We start from the raw sequence: 23,725 nt of genomic DNA, 5'->3' as shown, positions 1-23,725 counted from the left end.
AAGTGATTGCCCGTGTGACCAGGAACACACCTCCCAAGAGACCAGGGTTGAGAGGTTTACTTGGTGCTTGAGCCACTATGTAGATCAGTTCTCACTTCAACAGCCAGCAGGTGGTGGGCCCCCGGGTTAAGAAGTTATGACATCACTACCATCCACATGTCTGGAGAAAGTGTATGTCCTCATTCTCTGTCTACCCCGCTAGAAGCAGATACTGAGGGTCACTCACCAGGTGGGATAGCACACAGTTAAAGGCACAGATTTGAAGGTCAGACAGACCTGAGTCTCAAGTGACTTAGCCCCATTAAGCCTCAGTTTCTTTGTGTATAAAATGGGGACATTAGTACTTCACAGGATTGTGATGAGGACCCAGTGACCATAATGCAGATAGAGCTATTGCTGTTCAAGACAAGAGACATTAACAAAACAGCCAAGGCTATTTAAAGTGATTTGTTTCTCAGTCTCTCTAGCCACGTTTCCCTTTAAAATGTTTGTATTGATTTCAAGAGGAAGGGAGAAGGAGAGATAGAAACATCAATGATGAGAGAGAGAATCACTCATTGGCTGCCTTCTGCACACCCCCTACTGAGGATTGAGCCTGTAACGCAGGCATACACCCTTAACCAGAATGAAACCTGGGACCCTTCAGTCTGCAGGCTGATGCTCTATCCACTGAGCCAAACCGACTAGGGCTCAAGCCACATTTCAAGCACCCAATACCTCTAAAGGCTGATGTGCTAGACATCATAGATAGAGACTGTTGCCATCATCTCAGAAAGTTCTATGACACAGCGCTGGAGAACATTCAAGCCCAGTTCCCAGCAGAGCATAAGAGCAGTTGGCAACAGGACTAACTCCATTGTGATCAGGTTAGTGTTGCCATTACCACAGCTAAAGGACGTTGAAAGATTCTGCTGAAAGAAGCAGTGAAAATCAGGTAGACCATGGTACCAGGTCTGTCCCATGAGGCCTGTAAATCAGAGCTGCAAAGGAAGTCTTTACTCCATCCAGCCCACTCCTCCCGAGCCCCAGAAGCAGAGAGGCTATAGGACTTGGCAAATCCAGTTCTAAGGAGGCCAAGAATGGGTGAGGCAAATACAGATGTCCTTGGGCTCAGGGGCCTCACTCCCACCGCTGTCCTGTGGATTTTCTCCATATTACAGGCAAGTTGGTGTAAACATATTTCTGAAACCAAGGTCCTTGGCCCTCAGTCAACTTGGTCCTTGGCCCCCATATTAAAGACTTTGTCTTGGGACCTGTGCCAAAAGGCTTGGCTAAAAATCAGAGCATTAACCTCCTGCCAGAAAGGACATCATTGTTTATGAAGACAGTGTCTCTCAGGAGCCTTAAAAAACGCTCCCATCCTTTATTTACATCTTTAGGACTTAGACAGCACTTCCTTTGTGCCAGGCACTTCACAAGACATTCACTCACTTAGTGCTCCTAACTACTCTGTGAGGTGAGTACTGTGACGATCACATTTTAAAGAGGCGGAATCGATGGCACAGAGTGATTCAGTAATTTGCTCAAGGTCACACAGGCATTAAGTGGGAAATGGGATTTGAACCCATGATAATTTGGCTCCAAAGTCTGTACTGTGTTGTACCAACTTATAGGGCTCTATACTGAGGAAGTAATACCAAATGCAAACAGAGACGGGTACACAAAGATAATCACCTGGCTTTATGCATGATCTCAAAATTGGATCAGCCTAAATGGTAAGGATTCGGTGAAGCAAACCGGGTACATAAATTACTATACAATCATTTTAAACGACTTTTGCAGAGTTTCAAATGATGTAGTAAAATGGTGAAGAGATGTTAAATGAGGAACTGATACAAAAGTATAAAAAAAATCCAAACTATTTAAAAAACTACATAGAAATAGTCTGAAAGGGAACATGTTCATTGGACTGCCATTTGAAGAGATGGGTATGTACCAACGTTGGCTTTCTTTTCTTGTTTTTCTTTCCGCTTTATTACCATTTATATACCTTAAAATTTGCTTAGAAACATTCCTTTTCTAGTTGGGGAAATTTTTTCTTAAGAAAAAAATTCAAGAGCACAGCTCGACATGCTTTATCGTATTTCTTTAAAGTTTAAAAAGGGTGCTTGCTGTGAACCACGTACAAAAGGGACATGAGGGGGAAAGTGAGCAACTTGACGGGACTGGAGGACTCTAAAGCCCTCAAACAGAGGAGAATGAAAGACATATCATAGATACTTTCACTCTTGTTAAAACAGAGAGACCTACAGCCACAAAATGTGCTTCTAAGAAAAGCACCAAAGTAACCTCCAGACTTAATCAGGAACAAAAATACAAAAGCCTCAGGGACTCCCCCGGCTGGAACATGTTGCCTTTTATCTCCAGCTACACTTGCTCCATTTGAAGCTCAGACAACCTCCTTGCCCTCCTGGGCTACACTTCCTTTTTTTATGCACTTCTTTCTTTTTGGTTCTTTTGGGAAAAGAGCCTGAATGTAATTCCAGAGCCTCATTTTCAGCATTATGAAGACAAAACAGCATCCTAGAACCTTGTTTTTGGCAAAACCCACTCTAGACAGATGAAATTGAATGGTCAAATGATATTTTTAAAAAGTTCAGTCCTACACATTTCCCATTCCCCTCTGATAGACAAAATACTCCTATTTTGTTCAGATTCCTGTTGTAAATAGGGGTGCAACATCTGTTTCTCCTGTACTTGATATGAAGTGGACCATTTTATAGCCACCACCCTGGGGAAATGCCCTGGGGGGAGGGGGCCTGGGGGTAGAGGAGAGAAAGGGGGAGGGAGGAGGAGAAGTAGCAGATTTTGAATTGTTGGTCCTTGATTCTCTGTACTTAAATGATAGTTCTACCTCAATGGTTCTTAGACCTGACTGGAATTGCCTGGGTGCACGGAGCAATGGGATGGTCATCTCTTGGGGTGTGACCTTGGCCCTGGCATTTCCCAGAGCTTCCCAGGCGATTCTTATGTGCAGTCAGGTGGGAACCAGTGCCTACCTGAGGTAAAGGAGAGGATAGCAGCTGAGTCAAGTGTCATTCATTTGTGATCAGGTGAAGTGACTCTTTCCTTCCTTGTGTAACTTATATCTAAAATAATCAGCATAATTAAGTCTAATATTAGTAGAAGCTTGGGATGTTTTAAAAAAAAATACCAAAAAAATAGTCACCAAACCTTTTCTTTTTTCCCCCAACTAGGAAGCATCCCCCTTATTAGAAATGATTGAGAAGGAGAAAGGACCTCCTCTCCACCCCAAGGCCAGAAAGTCTAAATTATGGTTCTTAACATTGGCTGCCCAGTAGAATCATCTGGGGGCTTTAAAAATAGGGATGCTCAGGCCTTATTCCCAGAGATTCAGAGTTGGTCTAGGATGTGGCCTGGACATCATGATTTTTTTCAACCTTTCCAGGCAATTCCAATGGGCAACTAGAGTTGATGTCACTGGTAAAACCTTCATGGTGGCTGTCAACTCGGCCTTCATCAGAATTTCCTTTGGCCTTTTTTTTAAAAAAGCACCCCATATTCAGAGTGATTTTGACCTGGGATGTCCTGGGGAAGCCCAAGCACCTAGAACACAGGCTATTCTGCCTCTCAGCTACATTTGGGCTGCTTGGGGCTAAGTCTTGCTATTCTCAGAGCTCACCTAGGCCATGACCTGGAGTCTTACCCATTAGGCAGTTACCCAGGTGCTTCCTTGCCTCACTGGTAAGTTTTCATTGAGAAGCACGTTGGGCTCCCTAACCCAATGAGACTGAGATTTGAGTACAGTAGACCCTTGAATAACACTCACCCTCCACACAGTACAAAATCCACATATTAACTTTTGACTCCCCCAAAATTTAGATATCCCTGGGTATCCATAGGAGATTAATTTCCCACCAACATTAAAATCTGCAGATGTTCAAGTCCCCTATATAAAGGCTGTAGATGAATGCATATAGTCGGCCCTACATATCGGCGAACTCCCAACCAGGGATCACAAACAATACAGGTATTTATTGAAAAAATTCCACTTATAAGTGAACCACATAGTTCAAACCTGTGATGTTCAAGGCTCAGCTGTATTTGCAGCTGTAACACTAAGGTGACAGGCAATAGTGTTGGCATGAAGACATTCTTAATATGCTAGGGCCGTTGCTAGGGTTGTTTTGAGGCAGGCAGAGCTGATTGTGAAGGACCCAGAACACACAAATGTTTCTTTGGTTGGAAGAACGTGGAAAGTCAACAAAATGTGGCCTAGCCCAGGATGTTATCTCTCTCTGGGGCATCTCTGCATTTTCCATACTTGGTGGGCAGTCAGCAGCCCATATTTCTTCTTGTTATGAGGTTTGTGAGTTTGTCATTAAACCACTATCCCACAGTATCATCCAAACTAATTTGCATTACCCCAGAAAGACAGCCTTCATAGTTGAGAGTATTAGTTTTTAAACCTCTAGAACAGTGGTTCTCAACCTTGGCTGCACATTAGAATCACCTGGGAATCTTTTTAAAATCCTGATTTCTGGGCCTCATCCTCCGGAAATTCTGTTTGTTATGGGGTGAGGGCCACAACATTAGTAACAAAGAAACAGAATTTCTGGAGGATGAGGCCCAGAAATCAGGATTTTAAAAAGATTCCCAGGTGATTCTAATGTGCAGCCAAGGTTGAGAACCACTGCTCTAGAAGTTCCCATTTCCTAATCTGCAAAACAAGGTGAATATAGCCCTGACCTTACATGCTCTGTGATTGTTGGGATTAAGAGGTAATTTGCCCTGACTGGTGTGGCTCAGTTGGTTGGGTGTCATCCTGTGCACCAAAAGGTCACCAGTTCAATTCCTGGTCGGGGCACATGCCTGGGTTGCTGGCTAGATCCCCAGTGAGGGGTGTGCAGGAGGCAGCAGATCGATGTTTCTCATCTCTCATCAATGTTTCTCTCTTTCCCTCCCCTTCTAAAAATAATAATGATAATAATAATAATAATAATAAGAGGTAATTCATATAGGAGTTGTAATTCATATACGAGTTTAGCCTACTGCCTTGATAAATGATAGGTGCTGTAATTAGCACCTGGCTGCCACTCTTATTTAAATGGGATTTCTTAGAATTCCCAGCATTCATTTGTTAATTCATAGGGTTTTCAGAATCAAGTGGTTGAGGAGGTGGTAGGACCAGTCTCTCCCACAGCCTGAAGATTAAAGGAGGAACATTTCAAGTCACATGAAATTGCCTCATAGGTGTTCACCCACCTATAACCTGGACCTTTCACAAATATTTATGCTAATCCTCATCACTACTCTTCTCTAGGAGGAAGCTGCACTAATACTGTCGACAGAGAAGTCCCATTGGCTTGGCTGCAACTCCTGGTTAGAAATCTAACAATTCGCCACAAAGCCCAGGCTCCCCAGCCCATTCTGTTCAGTGGTTCACCAGTTTTTGTAGAGCTAGGCCTTGCCCACAAGAGCATGGAGTCTGCCCTACAGTGAGGCTAGTGGAAGGGCAGTCAGAGAGGTGGGCATAGTCCTGAAGGCATTCAGAGGAGGAGGAGAGGATAAGGGAGAGCCATGGAAAGAGCTATGAAAAATGAATGGATGGGTGACTGGGTCTGTAAGTTACATCTTTTTAGAGACTGTAGTATTTGAGATGGAATCTGAGGAGGAGAGTGAATAATAATTGTCCAGGCAAAGAAGGTAATAGGAGTTGAAATGGGCAAGTGGGAGGGTAGTATTCACTCATTAGGCAAGTGTGTCCTAAGTGCCTAAGTGCTGGACATGCGTTTATTTGACACTAGACTAGTGAGGAGGGTGGGACAACTTGGATTAGCTGGAACCTTGGTGATGGGTAATAGAGAGGGTAGGTTCTGGCCCTGCAGAAATAGGGTGTCAGATACCAAATGGAGGAAGCCCAAAACTCAGGTGGGAGCCATCTGGGTGTGGGCCAGAGAAGGGACCCTTTGCAGGGTTCTCTTTAGACACTGACAGCTTAGCTTATGCATCGCCAACGTCTGCTGCTCATTGCCTTTCGGCCCCCAGTCCAGTCTGCTGTTAGCTTCCCCCTAGTGAGAAGGGGCCAGTGACTTTGTTTTCACAACCGATAGGGTGAGCCGTTTCTTGACTTTTGCCTTCACATAATTGTTATTGATACCAAACAAACAAACAGAAAATCTGCCCCGTCCCATAGCCCCTCGGTCTTCTCCTTCCCAGCCCAAGTGTGTGAGAGCCAGGGTTCTCATTCAGAATTCTGTGGTCCAGATCCTTTTCAAGAACAGTCGTCTTCCTGGAGATCCCCTCTCTTCCACTTTTTGTTTCTCATCCATCAAGGGCCTGCTCTCTTCTTCTTGGGTCTATAGCGATCCCTATGCAGCATTTTCCATCCTGGTTGGCCCACCTCAGCTTCCTTAATTACCAAACAATGAAAACCCTCTGCAACCTTGTGGAACCTCAGATCTTTTACCCTATCATGATTGGAGGCTAAGCCAAAAGCCAAGTTTGATCAAGAGCTTAATCTGTGGCATTCTCTTCCCAACCTGTTTAGTATGCAGGGGAAGCAGCCTAGTGAGTGAGCAAGAACCCAGACTCTAGGGCAGCCGTGGGCAAACTACGGCCCGCGGGCCGGATCTGGCCCGTTTGAAATGAATAAAACTAAAAAAAAAAAAAAAAAAAAGACTGTACCCTTTTTTGTAATGATGTTTACTTTGAATTTATATTAGTTCACACAAACACTCCATCCATGCTTTTGTTCCGGCCCTCCGGTCCAGTTTAAGAACCCATTGTGGCCCTCGAGTCAAAAAGTTTGCCCACCCCTGCTCTAGGGTCAGCAGACCTGGGTATGAATTTCTCTCTCTTCCCTAGCACAACCAAATGACTTGACTTTTCTGTGCAAGGATTAAATGAGAAAGGGCATGCTAAATGTAAAATAACCCTTAATAGAAAAGCAAGTGCCTGAATTCAAACTAAAAACATACCTTTTTAGATAGATAACAGTTGGTCTTTGGGAGAAAAAGTGCCAGTGTTAAGACTTCTGTTAAGCAGTGTTACAGACAGAAGCTTGTATGCCATGGTATCCCAGGTTGTAGTCTTAATCAGCAATTTTTGCAGCATCTACTTAACCCCATAGAGCAGTGGTCAGCAAACTGCGGCTCGCGAGCCACATGCGGCTTTTTGGCCCCTTGAGTGTGGCTCTTCCACAAAATACCAACTTCTGCACATGGGCCACGAAGATTCAATCGCACTGTATGTGCGCATCCGCACGTGGTATCTTGTGGAAGAGCCACACTCAAGGAGCCAAAGAGCCGCATGTGGCTCGCGAGCCGCAGTTTGCCGACCACTGCATAGGGTATCTGTTTCTTTAACATTAAAATGATTTTTTGTTAACATTGAGCAAAACCTATGCTCCTGGAAAATGTACTGTACAGTAAGTTCTCACTTAATGTCATTGATAAGCTCTAAGACTTTATACGAAATGATGTATAATGAAACCAATGTTGCCATAGGCTCATTGGTATAAATAAGAGTTAAGTTCATTAACATCATAATGAAATAGTTGTAATGAAATAGGTTATAATGAAAAAGCATAATATTCCCAAAACGAGGGTTTTCATTATCCAAGGACCTAACTCCAAGGGCCCTTCTGGCATGTGGGGTCTGGCAGCCAGGAGCACAGGGTTAGGGGACTCACAAATGAATGCCTCCGAGGCTAGCGCTGGCACAATAGGCTGGCACACCACGACCCTTCACCGCCTTTTCATTTTTCCTTGTTCCTCAGATGTCTTTTAATCTAAAAGTGAAGGTGGCAGGCTATCTACTTCATCAAAAAGCACTCTTAAAAAACAAAAGTGTAGCTATCATTGCCATGTCTGAGGGGGGACAAAACAAAACTTAAAACCAAGGTGTGATGTTTGGTGCAAGGCTGCTCCGGGGAAGTTCCCTGTGGGAAGGAAGGCTCCCCACCTGAGAAGGCCGAGGTGATCCAACATTTTCATCACAATTTGAAAGTCACCCCCGACAAAGAGACCAATGTGTAAGCTAAGTATCTTCTATTGAAAAGAATCATGTGCTTTGAAGAGGGGAAATGCCTGCATCAGAAAATGGCCATCTCTTCCTATGGGTAGAACATGTCCTAAGGAATCATCACGTGAGAGGCACTTGTGGCTGCCCCAGAATCGGGGTGGGGGATGGAGGTGGGTAGGACAGGCCAGAGCGAGATGGAAGAAGCAGCATTCGCCTTTAGCACATAGGAGGAGGCTGTTACTGAAATGAATGATGCCAAAGAGCCTTGAATAGTAGCAATGCCCATAATAACAGTGGCTTGTGTTGATGTTGCCCTTAAAGATTACACGCAGCTCACGAACATGACCTCTTTTGTGCCCTTACTAATCCTCTAGTGGAGAAAGGCCAGCTGTTGTTGGAAATGAGGACCCGGGTTCACAGGAGATCAGTGGCTTCGCAAGTCCTACAATTACTAGTTAGTAGTGCTGGCTCTAATGTCAGCACGTGCCTCATGTGCTGGGCCACCAGGTAAATGCTTACAGAGCTAATTAAACTTAAAGAAGATAAGCAAACCACAGCCTGTGTCTCCTGCTGGTTTAGTGTGTTTTCTTAAGCTCATCATCAGAAATTCTGAATACACACATTTGGTTTAAAAATAACCTGAATTTTTATGAACTGCCAAAATGAACTCCGTGTCATAAACACATTTGCTGCCTCCTTCATTCCCCCAAGAGCTGGCTTGGTGACAATAATAATAAAGTGCTTCAGTAGCACCTTTCATCCCCACGTGATAAAGCTGGTTCCTTACCCCTCATTCTCCAAGCAAGAGGTGCCTGTGCAGAGAAGTGGGGGTGACTTTACTGACACCTGGAGGGGTCCCTTTGGGCTTTTCCTGTTGCTTTCGGTCCCTTCAGCCCAGCCTTCCCTGAGGAGTTGGGGGAAACAAGCCTTCTACCAGGAGAGTGTGCTGATGTCCCTTTCTTTCCCAGCTGCCACTCTGGGTATGTCGGAGCGCGCTGTGAGCATGCAGACCTCCTGGCCGTGGTGGCCGCCAGCCAGAAGAAGCAGGCCATCACCGCCTTAGTGGTGGTTTCCGTCGTGGCCCTGGCTGGCCTCATCATCACGTGTGTGCTGATACAGTGAGTATTTGCTGCCCTAAGGTCAGGTCTCCCGCCCTCCCAGGGACATCTGCAGCATGCCCTGATAACAGGGTCACCTCAGCAGTTTGTTGCTGTGATGTCTGATTGGTATCAGCTAAGCCAAGAGGAACTTTGGTGACAGCCAAGCTGTCAAAGGGCACATGTCCTGGGAGGGTCCCAGCAGTGGGCCTGTGCACTGCTGGAAGCCACGCAGAACAAAGGCAACCCTCCCCCAACCCCCCCCCATTGTTGGGCTTGGAGCCTTCACTCTTTCGTGAAGGAACATCCAGGTGCCCCAGAGTGAACTGGAAACAGCTCCCAGCCTCATTTGGGCAGGAGCTCTTTGCAAATCCTAAAGCCATGTCTAAGGCCACTGTTACTATTATGACAAGTTAATGACAGCCCTTCCTCGTTTTTGCATTTTGCCCTTCTCTGCCCTCCTCATCCTTCAAAACTCCGTTTCCACCTTGCATCTTCCAGGAAGCCTTCCTGAGCCCAGACCATTAGAGATTGTTTCCCGATGTTTCTTACCCCCATTTGCTTGCCCATATCTTCCCTGGTTCTGGCAATGAATAAAATGGGCTTTAGAGCCCCAGCTCGTTGACAGTAGCCACTACCTGCTCACATCCTTCTCCTGGAATAAGCCAGCATTAAGTGGTGAGAGATGAGGTCTGAACTGGGCTGGCCTTTCCTTCCTCTCCTAGCAGTATCTGTTCCATTCCCGTCTGTCTTGGAAAAACATATTTGTAGGTAGTGAACAAGCAGCCCTGGTCCAAGCTGGGGCAGAGCTCAGGTTCTGCCACTCATGAAGGCCCTCCCTGGGGGAGCAGTAGCAACTTAATGGACTACTGGCATCAATTCTCATGGCTGGCTAGCTACCTGCGCTCACCCATCACGTTCACAGTCCTATTTCTGTGGCAAGGAGGGTCCTAGAGCCTTAGAATAAGACTGAGTGCCCACGTGGGCCTCTCTAGAGGGACTTAAAAGTTCATTTTCACCAGATTTTTTGAAACAAGAATAAACCAGGATACTGGACAGCCTCTCTCATTCCCGGGGAGGCAGCCAGTCCCACTTCTCTGTCCTTTGCCAGCCCGTCCTTGCCAAATACCAACTTCAGAATCTCTGAGCCAGAGACTAAGCCCTCATGCTTGCCAGGCTGCTAGATGCCTGGGCAGGGGGCCATCCTGAGTTGCAGAGCTGGTTGGGACCAACTCATCCCCTGCCAGAGAGATAAAGAGACTTTGCTCTCCCTGCCCTGGGACACTCCTGGCTGGGGCATGACTGGGGCAAGCCCGCGTGGCTAGCTGACTGCAAGACAGCAATCAATGACGGATCTGGAATCAAGGCCTTCAGCATGGGATGAGCTGGTCCCAACCTGGACTGTGTAACTCAGGAGGGACCCGTCCAGGCAGACTGCTGGCCACCGTGCCAGAACAGGTTGGGCAGAGTATTGCAGGGCCCCTTCTCACTCTGCTGCCCAGAGATTCAGGGGTCCCAGGAACCTTCCCAGGGCTGAGGATCGTGAATTGCTACCAGGCACCAAGAGGGAAGGAAACACAGAAACAGGCTTGTTTCCTTGTCTGTTCTCGGGCTCATGTCAGCCAAGAGAGCTCTCCCAGCCCTAGTCAGTGGATTCATAAATTATATATACATTAAGGTTAGGAAATGAAGTCTTCTATGGGACTTCCATGGAAAACAGCCATCCGTGTCTCTAGGTAATGTATGACTTAGTGCTTCTCCTCTGACCTGTGAGTTCTCGGATTCTTTTTTCACTCGAACTCTACAAACTGTTCTTTCCTGCCCACCCAAGGAGGCAGAAGCGGTCATAGCCCTAATGCGTCAGGACTCTGGGGAACACAGGTTCACCAGGAAGTTGGGTTTGCCCCAACTACAGGATGTTAGTCCTCAGAGAAGGATTCAAAGCCACTGAGATCCATGCCTCATTCTCGTTCTTTCCATGAGTCAGTTCAGCCCATCCACATTCCCTGCTTTGCTGCTGGAAATACCTGATGGAGGGCTGCCCCCCTCCCAAGCCCTCACAGCCCTGCCAGCCTGAAGCGGCTGCGCTGTCTCAGTCCTACTCACGGAATTACCCTTCTGCTGCTTTATGGGGAGGGCAGATGGGTGGGAGACTGGGCCTCTCTGACAGTCGGGCAAGCTGGAGCCCAGTTGCCCTGAGCAGAGCTGCAAAACAGCGCTGGGGCCTTGGGGGGGGGGGGGGGGGGGGCGTCAATGGGTATCTTTGTTGTTGGCCAGCATCTGCCCTAAAGGCCACCACCCAGCCGGGCCCTCAGTCCCTTTCTGTGTCTGTCCCTCTGGAGGCCCCCACAGGAGGCTGGTTGAAAGCCCATAGCTGCCCAGAAGGCCCCTCAGGCAGACATTGCACCAGCTGGGCACTCCTGCCAGGCTCCTGCCTCGACCGTGTTCTCTGTGTCTTTGCAGCTGCTGCCAGGTCCGAAAATACTGTGAGTGGTGCCGGGCCCTCATCTGCCGGCACGAGAAGCCCAGCGCCCTCCTGAAAGGAAGGCCTGCTTGCTGCCACTCAGAAACAGGTAAGGGGCTGCATCGAGGAGGGGCCTTTTCCCCTTCGGGGGAGAAAATGACACCTTCTCCAGGTCAGGACAAAAGTTCTTGGAGGATGAAGCAGGAAGAAGGAGAAAAGGTGATATTTATCTACCACATCAGGTTTAGTTTAGCCCAATGTAGTGATGGCGAACCTTTTGAGCTCGGCGTGTCAGCATTTTGAAAAACCCTAACTTAACTCTGGTGCCGTGTCACATATAGAAATTTTTTGATATTTGCAACCACAGTAAAACAAAGATTTATATTTTTGATATTTTATATATTTAAATGCCATGTAACAAAGAAAAATCAACCAAAAAAATGAGTTTGCGTGTCACCTCTGACACGCGTGTCATAGGTTCGCCATCACTGGCCTAATGTGTGTTTTACTCAAAGGGGAGCTCTTTTATCCTTACTGGTGACTGTGTGACTTTTAACAAGTTACATAACATCTCTAACCCTCAGTTTTCTTATTTTAAAATGTTGTGCAAGTTGAATAAGTACAGACATTAAGCATCTAGTATCGTGTATCCCCAACTGTGGATATGCAATAGTTGTTCATTTCTTTCTCTTAAAAAAAAAAACAACAAAAACCACGTTCCTTTTCTCATCTGTGGAGTGAGCGATTCTCCTATCGAAAGTCTCTAAGGACTCTTCAAACTCTTAGATCCTGTGACCATCATTACGTTTTTCATTGTTTCATGCATGTTTTTCAACATCCTTAAAGTGGACTGGTCATCTAGACATGAGCCAACACACATCTCAGGAGTCCGCATCTGAGCATCACTAGCTTGGGGCTCATGGAGCCAAATTGCTCCTTTATCCAGACAAGCTCTGAGAAATCTCACATCAGCCATTTTTCTGCAATGCTATTTAGACCAATAGAGCCCGAAAAAAAAAAAAGTTTCTTTATAGGAAGTAGTAGGTCAGGAGGGAATTGCCCCAGGCTGATCCACCCAAGGTGTCCTTCTCTGATAAACAGTTGACATTCCAGAAGCTCAAGGTTGCATGGAGAGCGTAGGGAGAAAAGTAACTGCTATGTTTGTTAAATCTCATGGTATCTGACCTGGAGGGAACAGAAGGCCCAGGAGCACCGCTTATTTGTTTTTCATTTCAAGAACCACAGTAATTGTGCCAGGGCATTTCTTTTGATCTGGGAGGATGCTAATCCATTAATCCTCAAAATAGCCTTAATGAAGAGGAGGATTTGTGGGTGATAAAGGTAAACTGAGTCTGCCAAAGGCCTTCTTGGGTCCCACCATGAGTCCGTGGGAGGAGAGGGCACTAGGATGAGAACCAAGACCCCTGAAGGCCTCACTCACATCTCTCTTCCACTACTTCTGGGGCCATCCATTGAGCTAATGGAGGTAAATTTTATTTTGTCTTTTAGCACCAATAAAAAAGTTATTTACACCTTTTAAGAAAACTCATAGTAAATTTTGTACCATTTGTCCACACCTCAGCAGAGTCATTCGGAGCAGAGTTAGGTTTCTTCTTATTACTTCTTCTCTACCACATTTGAGAGAACATTAGCCTTGACCCTGGGGATAGATCTGGCCACTGAGACTGAAGCCCGTCTCCGAGATGAGGCATACCTCCCCATCTCCGCAGGGACGTTGAGAGGGACCAGGGTAGGAAGTTGTTCAGGCTGACTGGGGAGCTGCTGGGAATGAGGTCCATGCTGCCTCACCACTACAGCCACAGAGGATACCCTCAGGGCCCCCCACCCATTGAGAAACAAATGGGTCCTCACTTGTATGGCCATAGGGGAAGTGATCCTACCACCAGAACCCTACACCAGCTCATGAATTGCCCACTAAACCATACTTTATGAAAGAGCTAGCCACATGCTGGGTCAAATCACTTCCAGTTGAATTGAGGCCCACAAAACAGGGTGCATCCCCATTTCTCTTCTGCCACAACTCATTTCACTTTTGGTCAGCCTTTTCTTTGGCACTGACAACACAGTTTCAGAAGCTGCTTCCCCTGAGGTTGAACCTACAGAATTTGGACTTGGGTCTGAGTGCCCAAGAGAACTTGGTGACTTGGCTGATGCATCTCTAAGTTTCTGTCTCAAGCCTGTTTGGCCAGCGTGGCTGGGGTCTGGCCCACTGAACTTAACCTGTTTTTTCTTCCTCGCAGTGGTCTGAAGAGCCCAGAGGAGGAATTTGGCCAAGTGACTGGGGCAGCCCTAATGAAGAATGGACTTCTTCTGGACGGCCCTGCAAGGGATGCCTGGGACGTGCTAACAGACCTTCCTACTCTGCCGGCAATCACCTGTGCAGCCTCTTGTCTTATGTGGGCCTTCCTTCAAAACTCTGTCAAGAACCTGTCTGCTTGGGGTTATTCAGTGTGACCTAGAAAAGAAATCAGTGGATCACAGTGTAAAGGCTGGTCAAAAAAGAACTGCAAGGGGTGGACTTCCTGTTTACCTATACAAGATGTGTGTGTCAGTCAGCGTCTGAGTCCAGGAGTAGTTGTCTTCTACCATTCATGGATGCCAGGCTGTGTTTCTTTTTAATGGACCCACAACAGCATGCATCCTGCCCAACACCGAAGATTCCTATAGTTGTTACAGTTTTTTCTCATCCATTTATTGAGGAAGAAGGTGGAGAAAGGGTAACTGCTTATTGATATGGGAGGATGCCAAGTTTAAGAAGAGCTGCGTCTGTCCTCTGTCCAGTAGACCCTCAACCAGCCCAACGTCCTCCACAGACACGCGATATTGAGGACCTTCCCAAGTCACCACCACCCTTGGAGATAACTTCTTATTTATTAGCTGGATGATGGTTTTATTTTTAATCTCTCAAGTCAATGTAAAAAGCATAAAAACTCTTTTAGACTTCTACATTAATGATGGATGTCTTGCTGGCTGCAGAGTTATACCGATTAAAAATGTCTGGCCTCTTTGGGACAGCTAAGGCTTAGGAAAAGCTACCCAGAAGGTACAGAGATGGAAGCAGAGGTTGAGTTCCTGATGGGAGCAAAGATTGGGGTTCAGACATTGTGCCATTTAAGACACAAAGCCGGTAAATGCCCCTGGGTACATTCTGTGGAAAGGTCAGCCAATCCAGCAGCATAGATGTGTCATCTCAGTCGGGAAGAGAGGAAGAATGCTCCTGTGTGTGGGTCTGCACGGGTTAAACACAAGACTTGCTACACTGCTCAAAGATTAACATGAGCCCTCTGAGAGCCACGGGCATTTGGGGCCACATTCATGAAAGGGGGGCTAGTCATTTATTTTCCATTTTGTCACTTGGTTAATTTGTTACTTCATTTTTAAAAGGAAAAATTTAACTTTTCTATTGTTAAGCATGAGGAGAAATATTTCAATGATTTGTTTTCATCCGGAATGCTGGTTTTATTAACAAAAACTCTAACAAGCCATGTCTACTGTGAGAGTCTCACTTTCCCCCAGAAAAGGGCGGATAGTTCTCCTGGGCATTAGGGTACATTCTGCCCCACTGGCCTGCCTGTGGGAAGCACTGCCTCCCTCCTGCCAAGGAGTGGGGGGGGGGGGGGGGGGGGGGGGGGGGGGGTTGGGTCATCCCTAGGAATTTTCATTAAAATTCGGGACCTGAATAACAATGAAATAACGTACAAACTCCCTACATGAGGAAAGTCTTCTTCACTAATATTCAGAAAAATGAAAGATTTCTACCAATTAACCCTTCAGTGCATTGAGCTCCTCACATCCTGACAGTGACCAGTTAATTTTGTCCTCCCCTAATTCTTCTTCCCCAGTCTGTCTATTTCAATGAATCTTCTCCCCCTTTCTTACAGTTGAGACAACTATATGACCCATGTCTTAACTTCGGCACTTTTGTTGAATCATGGTACACCCAAAGCACTGAGAGCAGAAATAGGATCTGTTTACCAGTTGGCCCCTAACCATGTAATTGACACAGCTCACAGGTTTTAATTATAAAAGAAAATAGGTCTAAGTTTGCATTCCTTGGGCCAGTCCTACAGATATGTGGGCTGAAGCTGATATATGTAGCATCTCGCTCAGAGACCAATCCAGTTGATGCCAGCTTATAGACCCCAGTGTGCCCTCACTTTTCCCCTCGGCCTCTGACAGTCTGAATGGTCTAAAAGAGACTAATGGAAGTGGGATAGTGTTACTTGTTAACTTGAGGTCACATTTTTTTCTTTAGCATGATCTTTCCCCAGTCTTTTAGAGACTCTTTGAGGTCTGGTTGCCTTTAAAAGGTTTGGATTGATGTGAAAATGTTTGTGAGCCTTTCTTCACTAGTGAATGGAAGGATTGGTATCTGGTCTTTAGGCTTCCAAGAGCCTTTGCAGAGGTGTGAGAAGACATGGATGGAAGTGGAGGGAACCTTCTTGCTCCCCTGTGGGGTCTTTGAGTTTAGTGTCTGTGAATGTTCTGGTCCTCAGATCCAAGAAGTCACAGCTGCCAGCGCCCCCTTCCTTGTGCCTGTACAAGCATGCAATGAACAGGCTCGAATGGGCGCTTCCCTAGACATGCCTCTGGGGTCAGTCCTCTGCAAACCAAGCCTAAAAAGAGTTGAAGCCGAGTTCAGGGTCAAGGCAGGCCTGGTTGGACCTTTGTCCACTTCCCAGGATATGACACGGCCTTACTTCTTTAGGTAATTTCTAGAAATCAGATGGCCAACAAGCTTTGGATCCCTGAGCCATTTTATGGCATTGATACCTCTTTGGTTAGCTATAAAATGCCCCCATTTCAGGATAAAAATGTATCTTCTAATCCATCTCTGCGGGTTCCTTGTGTTTCCTTGCTTTTTAGAAAGCCAAGTGTTCATAATGATTAGGGAATCATTCCCAAGCCCTGACCTGATAGGTAGCCACACTCCTGGGAGTGGGAAGCACAGCTGTTTCCATGTCTCCCTCAGGAAAAATGAGGAGACTCCATTTTTAAAAGGGGAGGAGATGCTTCCACATCTTTTATGGAACCTGCTCTACAAGCCATAACTTCAGGCATAGTAGCAGAAAACATTGTCCTCTAGATTGAAGACATACAGCAGCCAATCCTGCTCTGGAAAACATGTCCAGACACATGTGGAGAAAACAAGCTATGAGCTTGCCATTGTGTTCCAGCAGAGGAGGTGGGCAGAATGCCCCCCAAGTCTATTTTCCTGAGAAAGGAGGAGGAGGTAGGATTGACACTCCCCCACCCACTTTGGTGAGGGAAGAAGAGTGTGGTTCTAGAGCTTCTTGGGAGACTATTCTCTTCAAGTAGAAAAAAGTGCCTGGCATCTCCAACCGGGTCTTCCAGGGCCAGGTTGTCTCAGTGCACATGGGCTACTGGTGGTTTGCCAGGCAATTTTGGCAAGAATGGGTCAACCAGACTCCGACACTGCTCAGGGGACCCTGACCCTTTTAGTAGGATCTGGGCTTTGATTTTTTCCCAACCTGCTCAGTAAAGAGGGGTAGGGGGGATGATTCAAAAGCCCAGGGCCATGGGGGACATCACAGAAACAGATAAACACCTGTTTGCTCTTAATGTGCTAACATAAGACCTATTTTCTGTAGCCACTGATTTTTACCAGACTCTCTGAAAGATCCGGTGGTAAGCATACACACAGGACTGAAAAGCGACCCCTCTTTCTAATGTAATAACTGACTGAAGTGTTCAACTTTTCATTCTCTTTATTATACAAACCTGATGCTTTTTTTTTTAGAACTTGTTACTCCGACTTCTGTATATGTTGCACTGAAAAGGTTAATATTTAATGTTTTAATTTATTTTGTGTGGTAAGTTAATTTTGATTTCTGTAATGCATTAATGTGATTAGCAGTCTTTTCCTTAATACCTGAATTATTTAAAGAGTAGTGAGCAATAGAAAATGCAGTTGCATTTTTTCATTAATGTGCATTGTTCAGTTGTACTGTACCTTGTTTGAAAAAAAATGAAGGAATGAACTTTTGTTTTCCTAAATCAAGACTGGAACTTTTCTTTCATGAGCATTTTTTTAATTTTTTCAATTACAGTTGACATATTATTTGTTTCAGGTATGCAACATAGTGATTAGACATTTATATATCTTACAAAATGATCACCACAGTAATTCTAGGACCCATCTGGTACCATACATCATTATCACAATATTATTCACTATATTCCCCATGTTGTACTTTACTATTTTTATAACCTTGGGCATTATTTTAAATCTCTCCCAGTGATTTAATCCAGTCCCTATCACCCTTTGGAACATACCAGGCCCCAGGGAGAAGATGGCATAGGAGAGGTTTGATGCCTGGGACTGCAAATACCTCATACCCACCCAGGGCATCCCACCTTGGCCCATACTTGGGTATCCTTAATGTCCAACAGATGTTAGCCCCTGAGCACTCTTGAAAGTGTGGGCCTCCTTTCAAGTGGGATCATCAGAGGCAGGGAAGTGAGAAAACACCTGTGGCAACAAGGGCCATGAGGAGTACCATATGGCTAAAGATTGAGGTCATACACAAGTGGGCGGTGGCTTTTCCGGGAGCCAAATTTTGAAATTGGGAATTAAAACATAGCGACATTTATGCTGAATGGAAAATAGGAGAGAGGGGAAAAGTCCTCTTTCAGTACATTTGCTCCAATGGAAGCTTCAGGCTCTGATGTGCAGTTGCACAGCTAACCTAGAATGAGAGGAGCCCCTGCTGCCATGAAGTCTTTGTGGCAAGTTCAAGTCCTTTAGAGAGGCCCTCTCAGGAAGTCAGAAAGACGGAATTGAGAGCTGGGCAAGGGAACAGCTACACTAATCTGAGGGATGGGTACAAGATGCTGTGTGCAGATGATGTTTTATTGAGTTTTTCACTTGAAACCTGCATTATTTTACAAACCAATGTCACCCCAATAAATTCAGGTTTTAAAAAAGAACAGGTTTACACCTCACTCTCTGTGAAGCCTACCAGGAACCCCCATGGAGAACCTTCCCAACTCACCCAAAGCACATCCCAAGTCCATAGATTGGAGACTTCACATTATTAAGATGGCAATACTCCCCAAATTGGTCCACAGACTCAAAGCAATCTCTGACTTTGTAGAAACTAATGCACTGATTCTAAAATTCATATGGAATTACAGGTTATCTGGACCAAGCAAAACAAAGGAGAACAAAGTAGGAGGACTCACAGTTACTGATTTCAAAACTAACTACAAAGGAATGGTAATTAAAGCAGTATGGCACTGGCACAAGGATAGCTTAAATTGCTTTAAAGAATAGATCAGTGGAATATAATTGAAAGTCCAAAAATAAGCCATATACCTATGGCTAACTTATCTTTGATAAGGGTGCCAGGACAATACAATGGGAAAAGAGTCGTCTTTTCAACAAATAGTATTAAGACAACTGGATGTCTACCTGCAAACTAAGGAAGTTGAACCCCTATCTCATACCATATGTAACAATTAACTCAAAATAAATCATAAACCTAAATAAGAACTAAAGCTATAAAAATTCTTAGAGAAAACATAGGAGTAAATCTTGTGAACTTAGGCTAGAAAATGGTTCTTAGATAGGACACCAAAAGCACAAGCAACAACAGAAAAAATAGATCAATTGGAATCCAAAATAATTAAAATCTTTTGTGTATAAAAGAACACCATCAAGAAAATAAAAAGATAGTCCATAGAATGGGAGAAAATATTTTTAAATCATATATATAATAACAGTCAAGTATCTGAAATATATGAAGAATTCATCATTCAACAATAAAAAGACAAATTAATTGAAAATTGGCAAAGGGCCTGGCCAGTGTGACTTGGTGGTTGAGCATCAACCTTTGAACCAGGAGGTCATGGTTCAATTCCTGGTCAGGGCACATGCCCAGGTTGGGGGCTCAGTTCCCAGTGGGGGTCTTGCAGGAGGTAACCAATTAATGATTCTCTCTCATCTTTGATGTTTCTGTCTTTCTCTCCCTCTGCCTTCCTCTCTGTAATCAATAAAAATATATTTTAAAATGATAAAAATAAATAAAAGGGAAAAGGATTTAGATAAACATCTCTCCAAAGACATATAAATGGCCAATGTGCATGTGAAAAGATGCTCAGCATTATTAATCATCAGAGAAATGCAAATAAACCACAGTGAGATACCACTTCACACCCACTAGGATGATTAGAATTAAAAAATCAGGTAATAGTAAGTGTTGGCAAGGAAATGGAGAAATTAAACCCTCATATATTGCTGGTATGATGCAAAACGATGTAACCACTTTGGAAATAGTTCCTCAAATTATTAATCATAGAGTTACTATATGACTCAGAAATTTTGCTCCTAGGCATAGACACAAGAGAAATTAAAATGTTCACACAAAACCTTATGCATGAAGTTCATAGCAACATTATTTGTTATAGCTTAAAAAGTAGGGGGGAAACAAATGTCCACCAACTGTTAATGGGGTTTCTTAAATGTGGTTCTATTTTCATGAAATGTCTAATATATAAAATAGGCAAATCCGTACATTAGTTATTGTCTGGGGCTAGGAGAGAGCAGAAAAGAGTGTCTGCTAATGAGTATAGCATTTTTGGGGGGGACATTATAAGTGCTCTAAAATTTAGTGGTGATGGTTGCACAACTTTGTAAGTATACTAAAAACTGCTTGCCCTAACCGGTTTGGCTCAGTGGATAGAGCGTCGGCCTGCGGACTGAAAGGTCCCAGGTTCGATTCCGGTCAAGGGCATGTACCTTGGTTGTGTGCACATCCCCAGGAGGGGGTGTGCAGGAGGCAGCTGATCGATGTTTCTCTCTCATCGATGTTTCTAACTCTCTATTCCTCTCCCTTCCTCTCTGTAAAAAAATCAATAAAATATATTTATATTTTTTAAACTGCTTAATTGTATACCTAAAGAGGATGCATTTTATGGTATATCAAATACATCTCAATAAAGCTATTACTAAAACAAAAAAGACAACTAAAGACCCCATTACATAGAAAAGGAAAAAACAAATCATTTGAAAAAGTCATTGAACTAAAGAAATGGACTGAAATTTTGATTGTTTTTGTCTCAAATATACATTTGCCGAAAATACTGTTGCTCATCATGATGAAATCAGGTTCAAAACATTCAGGACAAGTTAGTTGAAAACTAATAATTTGTCATATTTTTCTTATAACTGATGAGAGCATAAATCTAAATAATATCATATAGTTAGCTATACTTATTCATGGAACCCAGTAGGTGTTAATGGTTTTGGCTTTGCAGTTTTTAACATAAGAATTTTGGGACATGTGCTCACGTTAGACAACATTGGGAAATAAATTATTTTGCATTGAGAACATTCTTGAAAAGTTTAATGTAGACAGGTCATAATTAGTCAGCATAATTGCTGTGATGTTGATGTTAACGTGGGACTATCTTATGAAACTTACTTCCACGGTGGCATTACTCAGCAAGGAAGCGGAATTTAAATTCGTTGTGTCATTCCCCAGGAATGTCTTTGTTGCTAAAAGAGTAAGAAGAGAACACAAGATGGATGTAATAATTAACTCTATGTACTAGATTCCCACTCCGGCTTGACCCAGACAGTTCAATGCACAATGAATTGGCTGTACAATATGGCTGGCTGCTGCACTACACAGAGGTCATGTGGCTAACTAGTGTCTTGATGTAAATGCAATTTTAACTATGGGGAGAGAAATTACATCGTTCATGCATCTGAGGAAAGGTCTCCACCTCAAACTCATCGATTAAAATGGAATCAATTCTTGGTATTTTTCTTTGTCAAGATAATATCTTCAAAATGACTGAAGAGCATTCACAAGTAGTTCCTCAAATGTATGATTTGCCTTGATTGTCCTAGAGAAATATGACTTTGGAAAACTTATGTGACAAGAAATAACCTGGCTCACTTTGCTCCACATTAAAAGAAAATGAAACCTATCTTTGAATCGATATGGGAGGAATTAAAATTGGAATTCATGTTCTACAAAAAAGGAATAAGAAACTATGAGAAAACAAAAATATTTCTTCTATTTAATTTGATATTTAAAACATAATTGTCAATATCATTTATATCATAGATGCTTTTCTTCATAGATCAACAAAAATAAAGTTTAATAATAGAGCAGCTTATTTTTTCTATTAGGCTTGTTTTACTCAATTATGTAACTTCCCTCATTCCTGCAGGCAATTTTACTCTTTTGTGTAGACTTATACAAACATTTATACACATATCAGAACTTTTTCACAAATAAATGGATTATATTATAAATTTTAACTATTCAATTTGCTATTTTTTTACGTAATAATAATACATCATGAACATCCCTCAACGTCAATAGACATCAGTCTAAATCAGCTATTTTCAACCTTTTTCACTCATGGCATACATAAACTAATTACTAAATTTCTGCAGTGCACACAAACATATATTTTTGGCTGATCTGACCAAAAATAGGTGTAATTTTGATTCATTCACACCAGGCGGCTATTGTTACGTTGGCTGTTGTCATTTTTTTATTTGATAATATAAGGAAAATGAGATCAGTGCCCCTTACTAAGTAGCCAGGTAATGAATGTTTTAAAAATTCTTGCAGCACACCAGTTGAAAATTACTGGTCTAAATTATTCTCTCATAGTTATATAACATTTAATTGTGTGTATACCCTCCATTTTATTCAGCCATATGACTATTGATAGACATTCAATTTGTTCTTAGTTCTTTGCGTCCCAAAATGATGTTATATATACATCTCTAAATACAGGTACTTTCATTTATTTAGGATGGAGTCACACATAGGAATGGCTAGGTCAAAAGATATATATGTATCTGATTAGAAGTATACAGGATGGGGCAAATGTAGGTTTACAGTTGTGAGTACACAAAGCAGAGTTTATTCTTGTATTATTACTTATTAATTGTTGTATTGTTTTCCATATGAACAACTGTAAACCTACGTCTGCCCAATCCTGTATTTGGTGACCAGTGTCAACACTGTTCCTATATTATTACCAGTCCTAATAGAGGCTTAAACAAATAAGGATTTGGTTTTCACACATAACAAGGATCTGGAGGTAAATAGTAATGGGTTTTGGTTGAGGACCCCAAGCTCTTATGTTCTTCTGCTCTACTATCCTTAGCATGTTGGCATTTTGCTCCATGCTTGTCTCTTCATGGTTACAAGATGGTTGTAACAACACCCACAGTTGTACCTTCCCACAGACCCTGCAGCAGTCTTTGCCTTATATTTTATTGACCAGAACTGGGTTATATGACCACCGCTAGTTGCAAGGGAGACTGGGACATTGAGTAACTGGAAAACAACAGGATTGTCATTACTTAAATTAATTACAATTTATCACCTTGCTCCCAGCAACAAAATTAGAATTCTAATGGCCAGGAAGAAAAAAAGCTGTGGATAATGGATAGATAACTAACAGTGTCTGCCATACTGTGTATTTTATCTTTTTAATTAAATTTATTGGAGTAACTGTTTGATAACATTATATAAGTTTCAGGCATACAATTTTATTTTTTTTATTGTTTTCTTGCTTAAAGTATTACAAAAAGTATTACATATGTTTCCTTTTTTTTCCCCCGCCCTTGACAATCCCCTGGCCTCCCCTACCCCCAGTGTCTTATGTCCATTGGTTATGCTTATATGCATGCATACAAGTCCTTCAGTTGATCTCTTACCCGCCTCCCTCCTGCCCCCCAACCCTCCCCGGCCTTCCCGCTGCAGTTTGACAATCTGTTTGAGGCAGCTCTGCCTCTGTATCTATTAATGTTCAAAAGTTTATAATGGTCTCTATTATCCATGAATGAGTGAGATCATGTGGTATTTTTCCTTCATTGACTGGCTTATTTCACTTAGCATAATGCTCTCCAGTTCCATCCATGCTGTTGCAAATGGTAAGAGTTCCTTCTTTTTTACAGCAGCATAGTATTTCATCGTGTAGATATACCACAGTTTTCTAATCCATTCATCTACTGATGGGCACTTAGGCTGTTTCCAGATCTTAGCTATGGTGAATTGTGCTGCTATGAACATAGGGGTGCACATATCCTTTCTGATTGGTGTTTCTGGTTCCTTGGGATATATTCCTAGAAGTGGGATCACAGGGTCAAATGGGAGTTCCA

At 43.5% G+C, this 23,725-nt stretch overlaps 1 protein-coding gene across 1 annotated transcript in view; it reads left to right on the top strand.

Annotated features, from left to right (window-relative positions):
* The window catches only part of TGFA (transforming growth factor alpha), a 93,604-nt gene extending 78,592 nt beyond the window's left edge, over positions 1 to 15,012 (top strand). Inside the window, exons 4-6 of the mRNA XM_070428459.1 lie at positions 8,955 to 9,104; positions 11,547 to 11,656; positions 13,809 to 15,012. Coding sequence (XP_070284560.1) covers positions 8,955 to 9,104; positions 11,547 to 11,656; positions 13,809 to 13,816 — 268 coding nt within the window. The 3' untranslated portion in view covers positions 13,817 to 15,012. The remainder of the gene's footprint in view (positions 1 to 8,954; positions 9,105 to 11,546; positions 11,657 to 13,808) is intronic.
* Positions 15,013 to 23,725: the final 8,713 nt, after the last annotated feature.

The sequence above is a fragment of the Myotis yumanensis genome, unplaced genomic scaffold (genome assembly GCF_028538775.1).
Source record: "Myotis yumanensis isolate MYYU_CA2020_CCGP unplaced genomic scaffold, mMyoYum1.0.hap1 SCAF_11, whole genome shotgun sequence".
Classification (NCBI taxonomy): domain Eukaryota; kingdom Metazoa; phylum Chordata; class Mammalia; order Chiroptera; family Vespertilionidae; genus Myotis; species Myotis yumanensis.
Note: the sequence above shows the minus strand (reverse complement) of the source record. Positions and strands in the feature narration are given on the sequence as shown.